Below are 21,541 nucleotides of genomic sequence, written 5' to 3'. Positions count from 1 at the left end.
GTGCAAAAAATCATGGCACGCAAATCAAAATATTCTCTCTTATAAGAATCTTACACGTTGACACCTGGACTCCATAGGGTTTTAAGGTCATCTATCAATGGAGCCAAATAAACATCAATTTCATTACCAGGTTGTTTCGGACCCTGGATCAACAACGACATCATTATGTATTTTTTTTTCATGCATAACCACGGTGGAAGGTTGTAGATGCAAAGAAGAACCGGCCATGTACTGTGGCGACTGCTCATGTTTCCGAAAGGGTTGATCCCGTCCGAACTAAGTCCAAACCGATTGTTAAACCTGAGGTCGTTTACACAAGTGAACCAAGAACGCACAACTCCAATTAATACTCTTGCTTACAACATTTGATCAAACAAAATAAACGTTATAGAACCAAAAGGAAACAAACCTTTTTTCTTATTCAAAACTAAACCTTGCATATTTATAAACCTAAGCTACTATCCTAATTAATTACAAACTTACTACAACTAGGAAACATGCCTTTTATCTCTATCCATATCATACTTAGAAAATTCAAATAATATATATATCTCCATTGTATCATACTTAAAAGGGGTTTTTTAATTATATTTTAAGTCAGGGTTTGTAAACACTGTCTAAAGCTATGTAAGGATATTTTAAGTCGGGGTTCGTATCAAAAGACGCGAATTTTATTAGTGTTCAATTATATTTTAAGTCAGGGTTTGTAAACACCGTCTAAAGCTATGTAAGCATATTTTAAGTCGGGGTTCATATCAAAAGACACGAAATTTATTAGTGTTTAAAGGATACTTCGTTAGTATCCTGATGTGATGAGATTGTGTGTGTATATTTAGACGGGGTTATGTGCATTACCGCGTCTAAAAACAAAATTGAACCCCGTCTAATGGTTACTTGTGTACTATATGGGGGCTAGAGACAAGTAAAGGGTGAGTTGGAAAACAATCATCTTTATAGTGGTTTCTATTTACCAAAGCAAACACAAGCGCCTTGAGCCATGTGCCAGATTTTGGCAGTGTGGCCAAGTAGATATCAGTAGGATGAGCTTTGAAAGTGTCTTGTACGGCCATCACGGTTTCAACTGATATTCTACGACTCGACTGATGCCAAAAGTCTTGGTACATGTATAGGTTTTCGGTTATCCAGCCTTTCTCCTTCGGAAGCGTTGCAAGCCTATCTTTGTATCGATCGAAAATGAGGGCCATATTTGTTGTTTCGTGGTTACCCTCATTGCTAAATTTAGGTACAGAAGGAAGAGAGATAGCATGAGAAGCTATAGGCAACGACATTTTAGGTTATTTGCAATTTTGCATGGAATCAAACGACTTTTTCATATTTGTACACCGAAAATATTTTATTTTACTTTACTTTTCTAAATATAATAGTGTTTATACATGGATGTCATATGCGTTTAAGGAATTTTAAATCTTATAAAATCAAGGAGAATGATTATATGTGATTAGAATACATGTAACAAGAAATCATGAATTTGATCACAAGTTTCGTTTAGACTATACGGAGTGCGGGGCATGAAAGAATGGCGTTATTCGACATATGACTGTCACGTCAGCACGCATTAGAAAAGTGACATGGTGTAAAAAAGAGAGGAATGGAAGCGGCATGGTTAGTGGCGTTTTTATAAAATAATAATAATAAAAACAACAAACAAGAACCAATCACCAACCAAAATCCATCAACGAATGAAAAGCCTCCACATCACCAAACTAAGCAGGCTATCACACCACCCTCCACGCCATGTCCAAGGTGGTGTTCCTAGTTAAGATTTGAAAACAAAATGCAGGCTTTCTACCTAGTTAAGCTAGCGACAGATCTAGTAATTTTCGTACGCATTTTTAAAACAAGTTCGGTAAAACCATTGCTAATAAGATTAAACAAAAATTGTGATACAGATACATAAGAGCATTCACAATGAAGACCTTAAAAATATGTGAGTGAGTTTAGTTATATTATATGGAATGGTTGTTAGTTATATTATCTGTAAATATATGGGGAAAAATTTTTTGGAGAGAGAAAACCTTATAAATTTTTTAATATTTTTAGAAATGGTTCTGAGCGGAGGAGAGAGAAAAGATAATGACAAAGGTATAAAAAATATTATTTAATTGAAAATGAGAGGAAAAAAATAATTATTTTTAGTGTAAGCATATGGATACCACAAAAATTTCATTGTGAATACTCTAATTACATAAATCTGTAACGTATTATAGCAAAATTTCAAATTTTATTTTTCTAAGTTAAACTGGCTTAAATTCTTAGAATAAAATCCCAAAGAGCCATAAAGTTTGGTTCTTTAGTGTCTCCAAGATTCTTGGAATGAAGATTTGTGATTCCCTATAATATATACATGGGTTTGTTTTAAATAAGAAGAACGTAAATCTATATTAAATAAGGGCAAAGTGAATATGTGGCTGTTTCACATCTAAGTTTAGATGTGAAATCATCCAAAACTACGTAGTTTTGTTAAAAATCCTTTCAAATTTTAATTCCTAAATTAACTCAACTCAATTTTATCTAAATCTTTTTTACTTTGGAAAACAACCATTGTTCCCACAAATACGTGAAATTTTGTTCAGCAAGATCCAAGAAATTCACCCAGACTTCTTCAACAATCATCGTCTTCAACAATTCCAGTTCAAAATTTTGTTCAGCAACATCGTAGAATTCATCTAGACTTGTTCAGCAATCATCGTCTTCAACAATTCCAATCCTATTACCATCGACCTCAAACTACTCGCATTCTATTATGGAGGTAAAATTGTTGTTATTCTAAATTTCTACATACAATTACTTTCGAGCAATATCAATTGATTGATTTTTAATACAAATCAATCTATGTAGTAAGCCGAACCATTAATTTGATTTCTAATTGGTCGATCATGGAGGTAAACTGATATGATGTTAAAGTGAGTGTTGCCATCACCACTTTGGTGGGGTGGTAGAGGCTTTGTGCCTCTTGGGGAAAGACCAGGGTTCAAATCCTGGCATGGGGTAGAATTGATGTAATTTAGAAGAAGTGTTTATGTAATCTTTGTCGTTCAAAAAAAAGTTAAAAATTCAAAGTTTTTACTTTTTTGCATACAGGAAATGCATAACACAATGAATTTAAAATCACATCTGATTGAAGATATTGATGCGAACGGGTATTTGGTTATTAGTAATGGCCCAGACGTTGAAACAGAGAAAATAAACGAAGTACACATAGATTCTGGGTTTGAGAAAGAAGAAGCTAATGATGTAATGGGAATGGTTTTCGATTCTCCCGATGATGCATATGCTTTCTACAATCGCTGTGCATTTTTACATGGATTTGGAATACGTATATCTTCGGCTTATAATAATAAGACCACCAATGAGCCTTATCGAAGGATATATGTGTGTAACAAAGAGGGGTTTAAAGACATGAAGTGTAATAGGTCTAATGGAGATGTTAAGAAACGTCGTCGAAATTTAAGGACAGGGTGTGAAGCATACATTCGGATCTCAAAAAATAAAGAAGGGAAATGGTTCGTGGATAGATTTAACGACTCACATAATCATGAGCTAACTGCTAGTCCTACCAAAGTAATGAAACATCGGTCTCATGGGAGGTTTCACCGCTGAATGGCATGCAAAGCCCTAGTGTTGAACCTTGGTCAAGCCGGGTTGAAACCTTGTCAAATTAAGAAGGTCGTAAATACCATGAAAGATTCAAATGAAAATGATGTTTCATCAAAGCAATGTGCAGATATCTTGGCAGATCAGCGAAAACAATATAAAGGTAAGGAATTTTACGGGCTTATTAAACATTTCCAAGATAAACTAATAGAAGACCTTAATCTTTATTTTGTTGTGGATTTATTTGACGACGGGTCTCCAGAGATGTATAACCATCGTAAATATTAAATATTGGGCCAAAGCCTTCGTGAAGGATTGTTCTTTTGCTGGCATGACATCAAGCGGAAGAAGCGAGAGTATTCATTCATTTTTTGATGGATATGTGAACTCAAAGACCATGTTGAATGAGTTCGTAAGCCAGTATGATAATGTTGTTGAGACTCGAAGGGCTGCCGAAGAAGATGAAGACTTCAAGACTATGAACTCCAAGCCAGATCTTTCTTCTATTAATTTAATAGAGGCAAAAGCAAGTTCAAGTTACACTAGGAAGCTCGTTGACGTATTCAAAAAAGAATGGACCGAAGCTACCTTGAACTTAACTCATGAGAAAATAAGCAAGAATTCAGAAGAAATCATATATAAGGTTGGACAATTGGATGTTGATAAAACATATTGGAGAAATGTTAACTTTCGTCTCTCTGAGAAGATAGGTGTCACATTTTCATGTGCAAAGTTTGAAACATACGGGATATTATGCCAACATATCTTATATATCTTGAAGAAGAGACACGTTGAAACCCTTCCTGATCATTATATTTTACCTAGGTGGACACCTGATGCTAGGTATAAGTCGAATAACTGCACTATTGGGCTTGAAGACATACATAATGGAAATGAAGTCAGCGCGTTATCTTTATGGTGTGTTCAATCAAATTTTAGAAAAGCGATCGAACAAGCAAGAGACTCCCCATCTGAGATAAAGAAACTAGATACCATCTTGTTAAAGTTTCTAGAAGAGCAAAGTATTGAAAAAAATACCGAAACAGTTTGATAATAATCCACAAGATTCTAATCTGGGAAGTTCGCAAGTAAACTTGATGCCTCAAATTTCTATTCGTGATCCAGTAGTTCATACTAATACTAAAGGTCGCCCTAGAAGTGCAACTAGAATCAAATCTTCTCTACAAGCGCCAAAAAAAAAAAAAGAAATTGTTCTTATTGCAAGAAACCTAGTCATTACATCAGTGGATGTCAAAAAAAGAAGGTATGTTTTTATATTTATTGATAATTACTAGTTGTCAGTGTAATACTTTTTTAACATCTAAAATTTGTGTTATAGCAGGCAGATGAGGCGGCATTACAAGAAAAGGAAGGATGACATGAGATTGTGTAGGTCGTAGCTTGTCCAATGTATTCAAACAGTAGAGATTTTCTTATTTTGATTGTTAGATTTGAAGACGTTAGACACACTAATGAAAATGAGATATGTTGCTGTCTTTTGATCAATTTTGGGTTAATTATATGTTGTGATGTGCCAAAATATATGGCGAATTAAAGTTAAACGGGTCAAACGTGCGAAAGTATCACGAATTAAAGTTAAACGGGTGGGTCAAAATATAGCGTCGTAAAAAGAAACGGGTCAAACGTGCGAAAGTGTGGTGAATTAAAGTTAACCGGATCAAAAAATAGCATTGTAAAAAGAAACAGGTCAAACGTGCGAAAATGTGGCGAATTAAAGTTAATGGGTGGGTTAAAAAATAGCATCGTAAAAAGAAACGGGTCAAACGTGCGAAAGTGTGGCGAATTAAAGTTAAATGGGTCAAAATATAGCATCGTAAAAAGAAACGGGTCAAACGTGCGAAAGGGTGGCGAATTAAAGTTAAACGGGTCAAAATATAACGACGTAAAAAGAAACGGGTCAAACGTGCTAAAGTGTGGCGAATTATAGTTAATCGGGTCAAAAAAATAGCATCGTAAAAAGAAACGCATCAAATGTGCGAAAATGTGGCGAATTAAAGTTAACTGGATCAAAAAATAGCATCGTAAAAAGAAACGGGTCAAACGTGCGAATAATCAACCCACATGTGTCTCAACAGCAACTACAAGAAAAATCAACGAACCTTAGTTTTTTGAATGAAATAAGGGAGCATTTTATTATTCCAAACAACACCCAAGCTCCCAAGCAAGGTGCTTTAGGGGGCTGGGCTACAACAGCAAAACAGTAGCATACATAAATAAAGCTAAGTTACATTGCAAGCCTTAAGACTACATTCAAGCTAAACATTGACATAATCTAGGGTAACGGTGCTTTAGGAGGCTCCAGCTGTTGTGCGATACTTTAGGCATTCTCGTGATACTTCTTTAACCTCTTCTACTATCTTAAAGACTGAATGAACCACACCTTTGAAAACCTTTTTGCTCTGAGCTTTCCACAATACCCAGCATGTCAATATAAAGACTACATGAATCATTCTTTCTCTAAAGAGAGCAGCCAAAACCATTCGCCAACTGGATAATCTATGTTTTTTTTTGCACTGATGAAACACTGGTTAACACCAAGGTTAACTAGCTGGGTCGTTTCTTATGTGGGTTCAATCTCCTTCTCTGCTCGCCTAAGACTGAGATCCTTCAAAAAAGCAACACCGTTAGCTCGTTAAGAGGGGAATATGGGGGTTTCCCTCTTAACCGGGCTCCGGCATGAGAATAAGTACTGTTCTGAGGAGAAAATAGTGTGTTATAGGTGAAATGTAAGGAGAACAGAATGTTTAACCTGAATGATGAAGGGTCCTATTTATAGTCGGAGGGTGAAAGAGGGAGGAGAGACCTTGCCAGCTGCTATTGGGCGCCAGCTGTCCGACCAAGGGGAATATCCTCTTGGTCTCCTCTGCTGTGGTCAGGATAGTGGTCCACGTGGTGCGCCGTCATTTGTCCATCCAGGAGAATTCATACTGCAGCTGTCGGTCTGCCCCCAGGTTGTGTCGCAGGTCTACATGGCATTCGATTAGTGGTGACACATGTTGTCCTTTTTGTCTGGAGGAGCATCTTCGGTGCCACCTTGACGTCTTCCAGAAGCTTCTAGAAGCTTCTGGATTTGCTTGCTGATGTAGGCGCCATGTAGGACAAGGAAAGTGGTGTGGTCCCTGCCACGTGTGCATGGAATTGGGACCATACCTCTTCAAGTCCCCCAGTCCAGTGTGCCTTCTAGTTGAGTTGATCGTCTAGGAGGGATTCTGGACCTATAAGGGTAGTGGTCTTTGTTGTTTGTCTTTGTAAGGCGCATGATAGTGGCCTTGCGAAGTTAAGCCAAAACAGCGCATGGCGCATGATGGCCGCCTTGCGAAGATGAGCCAAAACGGCGCATGGCGCATGATGGCAGCCTTGCAAGGTTGAGTCAAAACGGCGCATAGCGCATGATGGCAGTCTTGCGAAGTTGAGCCAAAATGACGTATGGCGTATGATGGCCGCCTTGCGAAGTTGAGCCAAAACGGCGCATGCCGCATGATGGCAGTCTTGCGAAGTTGAGCCAAAACGGCGTATGGCGTATGATGGTCGCCTTGGGAAGTTGAGCCAAAACGGTGCATGGCGCATGATGGCAATCTTGCGAAGTTGAGCCAAAACGGCATATGGCGTATGATGGCAACTTTACTTTTTGGCAGTTTCTTCTAAGGGAAGCTTCTTTATTGGGATAAGAACAACTGACATGACTGGCGTGCCGTCTGAGGTGGCTGTCTTTTCGGAGATGAACAGTTGCTTTTTTTGAACCGTCAGGCACGTTTTCGCCGTCTGTCAGGCGCGTGGTGGCCACGCGCCCTAAAACCAAGGTGACGGTTACTCTCTCTCCTGACATGTCAGTTCCCTGTTGGACGTCGTTCTGCCTTCCTGACGGTCCACTACCCATCACATTAAATGCGATGGGTATAAATACATGGCGGTTATCATCTTTCCAATACTTCTTCTTCATTTTTCAAATTTCAAACTCCTTTTTTCTCTCTTCATCTTCCATTGTTTTCTTCTTTTTCATCTTCTTCCTTCTTCCATAATTATGTCTACTGGTGCAAAACCTAGTACCAAAAAGAGGAAATACAGGCCCAGGAATCCTCCAGGTCCGGACCAAGCAGAGATTAACTAGAAAGAAGAAGAACTCCAGAATCTTCCTCAAGACCTTGGTTTCCAATCTGACTGGGTGTTCAATTTCCGCTCCCAAAATCTACCGCGTTGGATGCTCCTCCGGGGTATATGACGTTGTATGCCGACTTTTTTTGAGAAGGGAACTTTCGTCTCCCGATGTCAAAGTTTGTTGGAGAAGTGCTTACCGGTTATGGCTTACATATTTCGCAAATAAGTGCCTTGGGTTTGCCTCGGGTTACTCACTTCGAATTCATATGTAGGGCTAACCGTGTTGAACCTACCTTTGAGAAGTTTAATGTGTTTTATTTCGTTAGTTATACTGGCAGTTTCTATTCCTTTAACTCTAGTACAAGTGGGGTTAGTCCCTGTAGCAGTCACCCACCAAAAAGTCTTCATGTTTGGAAGCAAAAGTTTTTCTATATCCGCTGTGGGGTAATCCCTATTGATATGCATTATAGGGCCGAGAGTGAAGGGGTTCCTCGTGTCAATGTCTCAATGGATTTTGTTGCACAGGATTGGTATAAAGTTCTGACCAAAAAAGTTACCCCTATTATTCAGCTAGAAGAGAGAGCTTTGGTGGCTGCGGGAATGAGTATGCTATGGGCTTCCCCAAACCCTAGGAGTTTCCCGATTTACGGATACCAAGGGAAAGGTATCATTGTTGTTATTACTTCTTTGGTTTGTCCTTTGTTCTTGTTATGTGTCCGTTCATATCTTGTTATATTTTACAGCAGGATACAGTCTGATGAACGTTTTTGACCCTAAGGTCGGTGGTGCCATGGTTGTCGCAATATTACCTGAAGGGAGGCCTTTGTGGCTCGACCAGATAAGGAATAACTTCTTGCACCCTACCAGTGAAAGCATGGCTGCTTATGCCAATGCTGTTTTAGGTGAAGACGGTGGGGACGATATTGACGATGATATTGGCGTTGAGCCTACTCCTACTAGAGGGGGGGTTATCATCCTTTCGAGTGAGGAGTCTGATGAATCACATCCAGGTCTAATCCATCATTCCGCGCATGCAGGTCCGCCACGAGGGACTGTTCACGAACCTGCTGCTGATGATGTTGATCCACCTGCTGCTGATGATGTTGATCCACCTGTTGTGAATCCTCAGGGTGAGGCTGCTGAAGGGGTGGAAACCCGGAAAAATAGGAAAGGAGACAAGAATGAGGAGGAGAAGGCTGAGGCACTAGTGGCGGAGAAACCTCGTAAGCGTCCTTCTAACTCCCCTTTCTTGGACTATGTTATCGTATCTGATACGCTATCTGGTTTAGACGCATGAGGAAAACGGTCGGAGCGCGATCCCGATGATGACACTACTTTGACCGAAATAATGAAGAAGAAGAAAATCCTTGAAGACAAGAAGAAAGAACTCGATGAGCAGGCTGCTACTGCACTTGCAGAGAAAAAGTCCAAACTTCAGAAAGAGACTACTACTGCACCTTCAGAGTCAGAGGTTAACTTGGGTGTTTTTAGTGCAAAAGCTGGTAACCTTCTGGAAAAGATGCATAAGTCAGCTTCTGGTTCTCGAGGTAAAATTCTTTTCGTTTGTGTATGTCTTGTAATTTGCATTCCTTCTTGCTTTTGACTATTATACCTGACCTGTAACAGGTCTGAAACCAAGGGCGTTCGTAAAGTTGATGTGTCCAAGATTACACCTCCTACCTCTCCATCTTCTAGAACCTTTCAATTTGTCTCCTCCACGTGTTGACCCAGACGGAAAAAGGAAAAAGGATGATGTCGAGGTTGAGCAGGTTGGAGAGGGTGGTGCTGCTGGTGGTAGCGAGGGTCGTGGTGGAGGTGCTGATACTGAGGTGGAATCAAGTGAGGCTACTCCTCGCCACACCATTTACACTAAACGTGTACGGAGTTCTGGGGAGGGTGGTGCTTCCGGGACTCGCCAAAGTCCAGAGTATCAACATGTTCAAGGTGGGTCCTAGGATACCCATAATCCTGCTTGCAACGATCTTCCGCATGCGCTGCACTAGAACTTAACTCAGGGTTCTAGGATGAACGATATCGTCAACTGTCGTGAGTTCTACTCTTTATCTCTCCCCCCTGCTGAGAGGATGTTTCAGAAAAAGCGTAACCGACTGGATCTTTTAGACGATCATATCCATGCTGGCGTTAATTTTTACGCTACTTGCCAAGAGATTATGAGAGAGTGGCAGTTGATGGGGGAGGATACCTTAGAGTTTGAGGCTGCCAAGAAAGAGTTGGCTGAAGAGAGGGAGAAATTCAATGCTGAAAAGAAAGGTTTGGCATGGAGGGTGGCGGACGCTGAAGACAAACTTGCTAAGGAAAAACAGTTTAACGATAGCAAACAGAAAGAATGGGAGACTACCTACGAACGAACCAACCGAGAAATGCAAACCGCTCGTGATCAGATTGTCAAGCTGAGAGGAGAGAAAACCAAAATAAGTGATGAGGCCGAGCAAGAGCGTGCTTCGCACCAGAAGAGAGAAAGCGAATATCTTCAACGGATTGCCAAGTTGGAACAACTTGTTACTGAAAGATCTACGGAGAGTCGGGCCTCTGAGATCATAACGGAAGAGGCTAGCGCTGACAGCAAGTGGTTGCTTGCGCGTGGCGTTCCGTTGGTATGTTTTCTTTCGCTTTTTTGGTATATTTCTCTTTGCTTCCTATTTTGTATGCTCATTTTGTTTTCTCCAGATTGCTGATCGCATTGTGAAATCTGAGGAGCTTGCCAAATATATGTTCGAGTTTGGTAAAGCCGCGTATGATCATGGTCGCAAGGATGGTTATGGCGAAGGTAGAGCGGCTGCTGACGCGAAGGAGGCGGTGAGTCATTTCGACTTGTATAAAACTGACTGTGCAGCTCGTTATGCTGAGAAACGGCAAGAATATGAATTTCTCGAATTCGCCATTATCAAAGCTATTGGAAAAGTATCTCAAAAACCTGATGGAGTTGAGTTATTGAAGAAAGCTCTTGGTGATCAAGACCCTGAAGCTGAGGGTACGGACCTAGTCGACAAGGTTGAAGACTTCCGGCTTGCATGCCGTGTAATGGCCTAATGGCCTTGTAGTCATCTGACAATTTCCTGTTGTTCGTGCTTGTGAACAATTTACTTTTACTCTGCTTATGGTTGCTGACACATTTTGACACTATTTTGAGATATATATATGATGTTGATGGCAGGTTGTTAAATTGTGAATTTTGTTTCTGTTACAATATGCGCATGTGCAATTACTTTGATTAGGTATCACGAATGAATGATGGCTGTGACAGGTTGTATTGTGTTAGTCGCCTTGGCTTCGCACTGTGTTGTGTTATGCCTGGGTGACCCTGCAATGTTTTATTTGTTGTTATGCGCATAATTTTATTCGTTTATACGAAGTGATCGCTTTAAGAGGTTATTGTGTTGACCCGGCTGTGTTCAGCTTTGGAGATCTTACATTGTTCGTTTTACCATGCTTACGATGTTTTCGTGTGTAGGTGGGCACGAAGTGGCATTTGGCTTGATAGGCTTTGGTTGTGTGTACTTGACCTGGCTGTGCGCTTAGTTGCGACGAGCCTTGGAGGTCTACAACGTTTCCTATGTCTAAGCCATTGATGTTTTCGTGTATGCCCGAAGTAATATATGCAGTTGTAACAAAAATTCGCAGGAGATATGATAGCCAACACTTCTTGTATTAAAGTTAACTGTGTTGGGCGCGTGGCCATTCAATACAAGGAAAAATAAAAACTATGGCCGACTACATATAGCATTTCCTTAACTGCCGGGCATTCCAAGTCCTGGGGACTTCTTTGTTTTTGAGCGTGCGCAGCTTGTATGCTCCTTTCCCGAGGACTTCATCTATGACATAAGGTCCCTCCCACTTGGGAGCCAGTTTTCCCAGTCTTTCGGTGTTGGACGCCTCGTTGTCTCTCAAGACGTAGTCTCCGCGGTTGAATGTGCAGATTCTGACCTTGCTGTTGTAGTATTTTTCCAGTTTGGTTTTGTATTCTGCCTCGTTGATTGCTGCCATCTCTCTTCTTTCTTCTAGAAGGTCCAGATCCAACCTTCTTTCTTCTTCGTTATTGACAGCATTCATTGACAGCATCCTTGGAGATGGCAGGCCGATCTCCGCGGGTATCACGGCTTCAGACACATAGACTAGACTGAACGGTGTTTCGCCGTTGCTTGTCTTCAGCATAATACTATGGGCCCACAGTATGCTAGGAAACTCGTCAACCCATCCCCTTCGCTGCGTCCCGAGCCTCGCTTTAATACCATCCATGATACTTTTGTTTACCGCTTCCACTTAGCCATTTCCTTGTGGGTGTGCTAACGAGGAAAAGGTATGTTCGATGTTCAGATCTTTAAACCAATTCTGGAGGTCTTCAGCAGCGAAGTTTGTTCCGTTGTCGGTTATGATTCTCAGAGGTAGCCCGAAACGACAAATTATTTGTTCCCAGATGAACCTTCGCACCACTGTAGATGTGGTTGATGCTAGCGCCTTCGCTTCCACCCACTTGGTGAAATAGTCTACTGCGACTATGATAAACTTCACCGCTCCTGGGGCTTCTGGAAAAGGACCAACCATGTCTATTCCCCACTGCTGGAACGGCCATGCCGTTGTTACGGGGACTAGTTCATTCTTTGGGCGCATTGTCTTTGGGGCGTGTCTCTGACAACCACTGCATTTCCTCAAAACCTTGACTGCATCCAGATGCATCCCTGGCCAGTAATAACCCGCGTTCATTACTTTTGCTACCACCATTCTTGGTCCGGCATGAATGCCACAAATGCCCTCATGTACTTCGCGAATTAAATAATTGGCATCTTCTGGATCTACACATCGCAGTAACGGTCCGAGGTACGAATTCCTATTCAGGATGCCATCAGACATTTGGTAATGTTCAGACTTGTACTGAATCTTTCTTGCTTCGGCTTTGTTCTCTGGCAGTATTCCGGACTGGAGATACATGATGATCGGAGTCATCCAGGATGTTGCCCCAAGTTGGATGACGTTTACTTGCCTTAATGGTACCGATGGGTTGCTTAGAACTTCAATGTGCACGCCTTTGGCCAGATGCTGGAAGCTGGTTGATGCGAGTTTGCTCAGTGCATCTGCTGGCTTGTTTTCGCTCCTGTTGATGTGATGCACCTTGTAAGAATTAAAGCTTTGAAGTACAATGCCATGACGTCTCCTTTGGCGTCATACTGACCATTGATCTGTCCTGCTACGAGAATGGAGTCTACGTGCGCTTCTATGTGTTTGACTCCTATCTTGATTGCTAACCGCAACCCAACAAGAAAAGCTTCATACTCGGCCTCATTATTTGTGCTCTTGAAGTCTAACCGGATGGCGTATGTGAACTCATTTTTTTCCGGACTTACCAACCTAAGTCCTGCGCTTGCGCCATCTTCGTTAGATGCGCCATCCGTATACAGCAGCCATGGTTCTTCTGAATGTTGCTTTTCGGCTTTCTCCATTGCCTTGCATTCTCTGTCTTTGTCATCAGGCACCTCTGTCAGGAAATCTGCCAACACCTGTCCTTTGATTGCTGGCCTTGGTCTAAAAACCACGTTATGGCCTCCCAGTTCTATAGCCCACTTTGCTAACCTTTCGAATATCTCATGTCTTGCGAGGATGTTGCCGATGTTGTAATTCGTCAGAACATGAATGACATGGTTAGCAAAGTATCTGCGCAATCGTCAGGACGCGTGAATTAGTGCGAGGACCAGCTTTTCCATTATGGCATATCTTGTTTCTGGGTCATTCAAGGTGCGAGATACGTAATATACTGGCGTCTGCACGCCTTGTCGATCGACCAGTAGAACTGCTCCTACCGCTTTTTCTGAGGCTGACAGGTACATGACCAGCAGTTCACCTTTCATTGGTGCTGTCAGCGTTGGTAATCGTATGAGACAGTCTTTCATTTCCCGGAATGCGTGCTCGGCTTCCGGAGTCCATTGGAACTGGTTCTTCTTTACACAGTTGCGGAGGGTTTTGATAAATGGAAAAGATTTTGCTGTTTGATTGGCAAGGAAGCGGTTGAGTGCTGCTAACCGTCCAGCCAACTTCTGCATTTCTTTTATCGTTGATGGTGAAGGCATCCGCTCTATCGCTTGCACTTTTTCAGGATTGACCTTAAACCCATCCTTGGTAACAATGAAACCCAGGAACTTCCCTTCTTCCATCCCAAATGAGCACTTCGTTGGATTCAATTTAATATTTACCCCGCGCAACGTATCAAACGTTTTTTGGATGTTCACCAACATCATATTTTCTTCCTTACTCATGATGACCAGGTCATCCATGTATACTTTGATGTATTTACCAATGGCGTCGTTGAATGTTTCGTTCATCAATCTCTGATAAGTTGCGCCTGCATTCTTTAGACCAAAGGGCGTTTTATATAACAATACAACCCTGTTGGTGTGCGAAATGCAGTTTTGTCTTCATCTTGGATAGCCATCTGCACCTGATGGTATCCTTCATAACAATCAAGGAAACATTTCCATCTGAAAGACGCTAGTGAATCGATTTTCTCGTCAATCTCTGGTAGGGTATAACAATCGCATGGACATGCTTTTTTCAAATCTTTATAATCCACGCACATTCTCCAACCGCCGTTTCCTTTAGGGACCATCACTGGGCTGGCTACCCAGGTTTGATAACGAACTTCTCTAATGATACCAGCGTTTAGTAATTCTGTGATCTGTTCTTGCATGGCATCGTGCTTTATGTCTCCCAAATGACGTTTCCTGTGTACCACTGGTTTGGCATTTTCAGAGACACTCAGTCTGTGTTCTGCTATGTGCCGTGGAACGCCAACCATATCGGCCGATGTCCAGGCAAACACATCCATGTTCTCGAAGAGCAGCTTCTATAGCGCCGCGTGCGTGAGATCGGACATTGCTGGGCCCAAGGTGACAATTTGCTCTGGATACTTGTTGTTTAGTATCCATTTTTCAGGTTCTGCGCGCGGTGTGGGCTTGCTTGTATTTGCTGGTCTGATTTCATCGGTCGCGAGAACCTCTTTGCTTGCATAAATTATGGCTATCCCTGTTTCTGTTGGAAAACCAACAGCTGAATGTGGCCCTGAACAAATCATGCTAAAATCTCCTTGGGACTCCCTTCCCAAAAGGATATCATGTCTTGAATTTGCTGGTAACACCATGAATGTGACTTCTTCCATTCTTGAATTCTTTCCTTCGGAGAGCAGCACCAGGAACGATATCTGACCAAGAGGGAAAACAGCCTCGTTGTAGAAACCAGTGAGTGGGTAATCCACTGGCTCTAGACGCGCTTTGTCTTCTTGGTCGAGTTGGTTAAAACATTGTTCATAAATGATATCCGCGGTGCTTCCCGGATCTATAAAGATGTAGTCAGTTTGGTAATGGCCGAATACCCCAGGAATGACTATAGGTCTTCGCTCTCTTGGTCCTCCTCGTACCACAGGAAAGACGACTTGCCTTTCGCACCAAGAATCATCTTGGGTGCGCTTGTTGTAGTTCTTCCGTGGTCTTCTTTGACCTCCTTGGATCATGTGAGTTTCCAGCTTTCGGAGCTTTTTGTTATTTTTGTTATTTGGGCCTTCTTCCCTTCTTTGGATCTGACGATTGTCTCTTTTTCCACCTTTTACTAGATGTGTGAGCTTGCCATTTTTCAAAGAGCGTTCTATTTTCTATCTGAGGCTGATGCAGTCATCTGTGAGGTGACCTGTGTCCTTATGGAACTCACAGAAGAGTTTGGGTCTTGCCCCCTCTTATTTCTCATTTGCAAAGGAGGTTTGAATTGATGATTTTCTGTTGACAGGACCTCGGAAGGGGTTTTTGTCAAAAGTGTCCATTGCTTTTCTCTATTCTCTTTTTTAGCTTCTTTGCGATGACTGATCTGATTTATCGTGGCGTGCGCGTCCTCAGCTGGCGGGCTTCGTTCTCTATAACTAGATCTTTTCCAAGGCTGACCCTTGCCCTTCTTATTTCGTCTATCATGCTGGTTATAATTGTACTGACGGCTATCATCGCTGGTCAGTTGTTTGTCAGTTCTTGCAATTGTTTTTGCTGCTTCGATGAAAGTATCCCAATCTTTGGGACCTCCATATCTTCCTTTAACTCTTTTGATCAGATCGTCGCATTTTACAGCCCTTATAAAGTGTGCGCGCTTCATGTTCTCCCCTACATCTCCGATTTCTAGGCACTCCTCATTGTATCTGGTGATGAAGTCTTCAACGCTTTCATGATCTTTCCTCCAGATGTTCAGACAATCTGCTGGGTCTCTGGTGTGCCTGCGCTGTTAGGAGAAATGTGCGAGAAACTTGTGTCAAAAATCCATCCAGGATTTGATTCTTCCTTCAGGTAGGCTGTCAAACCAGACGTGTGCCGCGCCGACAAAGGTCTGCGCGAAAAGATGACACCAAGTGGGTAATGTCCAACCACCTACTAACCCCGCGCCGTTGAAGACTTGGAGGTGGTCATCAGGATTTGTTAAGCCATTGTATTTGCCCACATTGTATGGCAGTTTTGTCTTGTCGATATCAGCTGTTGCGATCTCTCTGATGAACTTTGATTTTTCAGCTATGCCTTCTGGGTGATAGCTTAACGAATAATCATGTTCCGCATTTGGATTGTATCCTGCGCGCTTGTGGGGTTTATACACCTCATGGTTTGGTGGTAATCTGCTGAAAACCGTGCTTTCTCTCTTATACGTCGTGTCATCATCTTCATTGTAACAGTCCCATTCATCGTTTATATTGCGCGGGCCCAGACTGCTGTGTACCGATTTCTTCTGTTGGTGAGTGTGTTGCACATAGTTACTTTCAGTTTCACCATAAGTGTCGCGCGTGTCATGCACGCTTTGTCTTCATATGCTAGGTATTTTCTCATGTTGCTGGTTCCGCGCATGTGTTTGCTGAGGGATATGAGTGCTTGGTGGCTTTTATGGTGTAGTAACAAAGGCAGACTAATTAGCTTGCGCTTGGAGCAAAGCTTGCTGTGCGCTGAGTTGCGCATAGACAAGGTTCAGGGACGCTATTTGCTTGGCATACCAGGAGGCCAGAGTTTCTCCTTTAGGTAGCCCTAAGAGTGCTGAGAAATTCAACTGTGCTTGGCCTGATGGTGCTGAAGGACCAGCCCCATTGTTTGGTGTTGGAACTTCTGGAGGTGGTTGGTTAACTATTCCAGGTGGTGTTTGGAAAGCAGCTCCGTTTGTGGTTTGGTTGATAACTCTGGAAGTGCTTCCAAAGATATCAGGCATTTTGTTGGTCACTTGTCCTTCTTTGATGGGCCCGTTCCCTTGGTGCCTTTGGACGTGCGCCGTGTCCGTAAGCAGCTCAAAGGAAGAGCTTTCTCTGTCCACTTGAGGAGAAGGGTTTGGTTCAGTCATTTAGAAAGTGTTTTTTTGAAGAAAAAGGAGATGAAAATGGTTTGCAAAAGATGCGGTGGACGCCAATGATGAAACACTGGTTAACACCAAGGTTAACTAGTTGGGTCGTCTCTTATGTGGGTTCAATCTCCTTCTCTACTCGCCTAAGACTGAGATCCTGCGAAACAGCAACACCGTTAGCTCGTTAAGAGCGGAATACGGGGGGTTTCCCTCGTAACCGGGATCCGGCGTGAGAATAAGTACTGTTCTGAGGAGAAAATAGTGTGTGTTGTAGGTGAAATGTAAGGAGAACAGAATGTTTAACCTGAATGATGAAGGGTCCTATTTATAGCCGGAGGGTGAAAGAGGGAGGAAAGACCTTGCCAGCTGCTATTGGGCGCCAGCTGTCCGACCAAGGGGAATATCCTCTTGGTCTCCTCTGTTGTGGTCAGGATAGTGTTCCACGTGGCGCGCCGTCATTTGTCCATGCAGGAGAATTCGTACTGCAGCTGTCGGTCTGCCCCCAGGTTGTGTCGCAGGTCTACATGGAATCCGATTAGTGGTGACACGTGTTGTCCTTTTTGTCTGGAGGAGCATCTTCGGTGCCACCTTGACATCTTCTAGAAGCTTCTGGATTTGCTTGCTGATGTAGGCGCCATGTAGGACGAGGAAAGTGGTGTGGTCCCTGCCATGTGTGCATAGAATTGGGACCATACCTCTTCATGCACTCTCCCGTGTAAGTTGTATCTGTAGACAACAAAAAATACAGAGAATAATTAATATCCTACATACCTAACATAAAATATGAAAAGTATTTTTAACAACCTGGTTATACCGTAACAACTATGCCGTAACAACTATGCCGAAAAGTACCAGGACATTTTTGGATGTTTCAGACCAGTTTTAGGCTGATTCGAGGACGTTTTCCCTGAGCACGCCTGGTCGCACCGTGACAACTATGCCGAAAAGTACCAAAATTATATCCGGATATTATCAGTATTTATACTTCAAATACCTAAAATGAGCAACAACCAAAGAAGAGTCTTTAACTTTGAATCAATTCTTGGCAACTAGAGTTTTTTTTTTTCCGGATGCAAGCTATGTTTTATCTCAATCGGATCATTTTAAAAAGTTAAGCAAATAAATGACACTTTCTCTTAAAAACATAAACACTTGAGCTGGAGCAAACGAATGTTATAACAAAAAGAAAAAAAATGACAGCCTAGCAGTACATGTGCAAGTGAAAAAATAACAAAAGTCTGCCTCTGCTTGGATGATCTATGTTCGATGGTCTTAATATTAAGTAGAATATTTGGTTGACCTCCACTTGGTATCCCCAAATTTCAAGGTATGCACTATGCATACTCGACATAACCCTAGAATCCGAATAAAATAATCAAGCCTCAGAGTTTGTCCAATACAAAATCTCTACCTATCGAGATACTGGATAGGATCACTAGATTAGGGAGAAATACGAATGAACCTGCACCACTTTTGAATCATATCCGCTAGATTAGGAGAAATATGAACTCACCCTAGAGTTACGGTTTGGATCGCGCCAGGTTAGGGAAAATGAACCTACACCAGTTTTAAATCATATCCGCTTTCAACTTGCAACACATCAGATCGGCTTAGGAGAAGAAAATGAATTTAAAGATGAACATGATGGAGATCGATTGGGCATAGCTTTAGAATGAGAGCAGGAACCAATTTTTGACATAACTGATGGAGCCATATGAAGTTTGGAAAGGATTTTTAACAAAACTACATAATTTTAGATGGTTTCACATCTAAGCTTAGATGTGAAATAGCCACATATTCACAATTTGATGCCCAAATAGAAAACAAGAGTTTGTAGATGCAAAATTGCAAATATGTATCACAAAAACTAAATTGACAATTTGATGCCACAAAACAGAAAACAAGAGTTTGTAGATGCAAAATTGCAAAAATGAATCACAAGAACTAAATTGACAATTTGATGCCACAAAACCCCGTTCATTTAAGGGGGGATGGGACACTCCGTGGTGAAGGAAGGATCATTCGTGGAAGGCCGTGAAACACCACGGTCGCTGCATTCCATAATGCGTGAAAAGTTGTAGAATATGAGGGAAATTGTTGGGTTGTGAGGGAAATTGTTGGGTGTGGTGAGTGATGGGTATTTCCATTAAAATCCATCACTAGTATAATGCTTGGCGAAACATGATTGGATGTTGTGAGTGATAGAACTCCATCACTAGTGGAGTGCCCCTACCCCCTAATACCCTTTTGTTTTTAGGTTCCAAACAACCCGCATAACATTCCCAAAACAGCGTGTCCATTTGTTGCATAAATGATTTTGAGTAATCTAATAATTTTGCTAATGCGATTTGGTTACTTTCATTACTTCTATCCAAAATCTTTCTTTTTTTGTTTTTTTTTTCTATCTTTAACCAAGTCTTCATGTTATTTTACCATTGAATGGTTGTATGTGTTTTTTAACTGGAGCTTTGACTACAAGGTTTAGTATCTGGGTTCTGCTTTTACAATCCATTTTGGTTTTATGTAGGTTTTTTATTTTCTATTTGTTTTCAGTTACATGCCTCTATTTCCGTAGTGTTCACTCTTACGAGATTTGTTGTTAAAAATATGCATACACTTATAGCCTAAAAATTAGTGGGCTATTGGATTGAAATAACCTCAATTTTCAACTTACTTCCCTCTGGCACTCCCAAACTAACTGAATCCTAATCTAGATAATTTTTTTATTGATGTGTCGCTTGTTTAGTGATCCTCTGGCACTCCCAAATAACTGAACCCTAATCTAGATAATTTTTTATTTATGTGTCGCTTGTTTAGTGACGTGGCAGATGAGTGGCACATATATAGTTATGTGGCATGTGACATGGTTTTTTTAATAACATGGCATTTGATGTTAGCTAACTGGGTTAGAGTTCAGATAGTTTGGGATTAGGAGAAGAAAATAAGTTGAAAGTGTAGGATCAGTTTTGACCTCTCGAGTGAGTCAATCAGAGCTAGTGCTTACTGAAAATGTGGCGGAAACACATTTTCAGCATGATACAAAGAAAAACGTAACAGAATGGAGTAGAAACAGAGAATTCACACTTAAAACACTTTTTCTTCACTTGATAATGCTTGCCGTACGGACAGCAGTTTGACGTGGAATTCCAGACAACGTTTTTAATGAAGACTACACAGGGGGTATTTATAGACTCGGTGGTCCGCTCATGTGACATGTCCACAAGAGCGGTCCTGCTAACTTGGCTGGTTCACTTTTGTGGACACTTGACACAAAAGCGGACCTACAACATAAACTTCATAAATTTACACTTAAACCCCCTGAACTTATACAAAATAACCTATCTAGACCCTATACATTAATCTAGCATTACAAAGACGCATGCTTTAGACATTGTGCATCAACAAACTCCCCCTTGGATGAAGCCGCAGTCTTTGTCTTGAATGTAGGTCTTCAGATAGCTTTGAATTTCTCTTCCTTCGGTTTTGGCTTTCTTCCCAACGCAACTCTGATCTTTTCATTCTCTTTCTTCCTCGCTTTCTCTTCTTTTTCTTGTTGCTTCATAAACTTTCCTCTATTTTCTTCCATCTTTTGATTCTCACGTTCACGTTCACGCTTTGCTTTCTTTTTCATCTTCTCGTCTAAAGACCACCACGAGGATTTCCACTTGTTGTCAGAGTTGATACCTTTCTGAACACACAAAGAAACAACACGTTGAAACTGAAGAGCTTGCTCTTTATCTGCTGGCGAGTAGTGAATCTTGTGAATGAATAGACATTCGATGTCTTTCGCTGAGCAATTAACTAACCACATCGGGTCGTAAACATGTATATCCCTCAGCTCTCCACCAGCTCTGTACGTGATTATTGCTTCGGTCATTCTGCAACTGTAAACCCAATCAATAAATCCTTTATAAAATTCCTGTTCCATTTCTGGCATCGGAATTGTCTTCATTGTACGCGGAGGCTTCACATTCAGAATAATTTATACAGCTCCAGTTTCCGGATCAACTCTTTGAACACGCCTAGGACGATGAGGCTTCCACTTTCGAAATCGCTTTAATTGTTCATACTTGATGTAGCCCCACATCGCGGTATCATTCTTTCTCACCTTGTACTCCAAGACTCTCACCTTTGCTAATTCATCAACGTCCCACCACGGTAATGACATTATGTCATATAAACATGCAAAGTACTGGACGCCATATTCTCTTCGAATAGCATAAGCATTAACTTGCGGAAGAAAACCCCAACTAATAATATCGCCAAGCGAAACATTTCGATCTCGTTGGAAGTACTTCAGCGGCCTCTTGAATTTTCTTTCATGAGAATCTTTAAACCATTTAGAACGATCAATTTCTTCAACATTCGATTGACCTTCTTTATCAACATTAGATTGGCCTTCCTGCTCAGCTTCTTTCCTCAAACATTCAAATACATTATCATTCACTGCTTCAGT

The 21,541-nt window shown here is 41.5% G+C and overlaps 1 protein-coding gene across 1 annotated transcript; it reads left to right on the top strand.

Annotated features, from left to right (window-relative positions):
* Nucleotides 1-2,897: 2,897 nt before the first annotated feature.
* On the top strand, nucleotides 2,898-3,621 carry LOC110893392 (protein FAR1-RELATED SEQUENCE 12-like). Its single transcript, XM_022140515.1, has 2 exons — nucleotides 2,898-2,903; nucleotides 3,103-3,621. Exons 1-2 carry the CDS (start codon nucleotides 2,898-2,900, stop codon nucleotides 3,619-3,621), a joined length of 525 nt encoding a protein of 174 aa, XP_021996207.1.
* Nucleotides 3,622-21,541: the final 17,920 nt, after the last annotated feature.

The sequence above is a fragment of the Helianthus annuus genome, chromosome 1 (assembly GCF_002127325.2).
Source record: "Helianthus annuus cultivar XRQ/B chromosome 1, HanXRQr2.0-SUNRISE, whole genome shotgun sequence".
Taxonomy (NCBI): domain Eukaryota; kingdom Viridiplantae; phylum Streptophyta; class Magnoliopsida; order Asterales; family Asteraceae; genus Helianthus; species Helianthus annuus.
The sequence above is the reverse complement of the archived record's forward strand: the minus strand, read 5'-3'. Positions and strand labels throughout refer to the sequence as shown.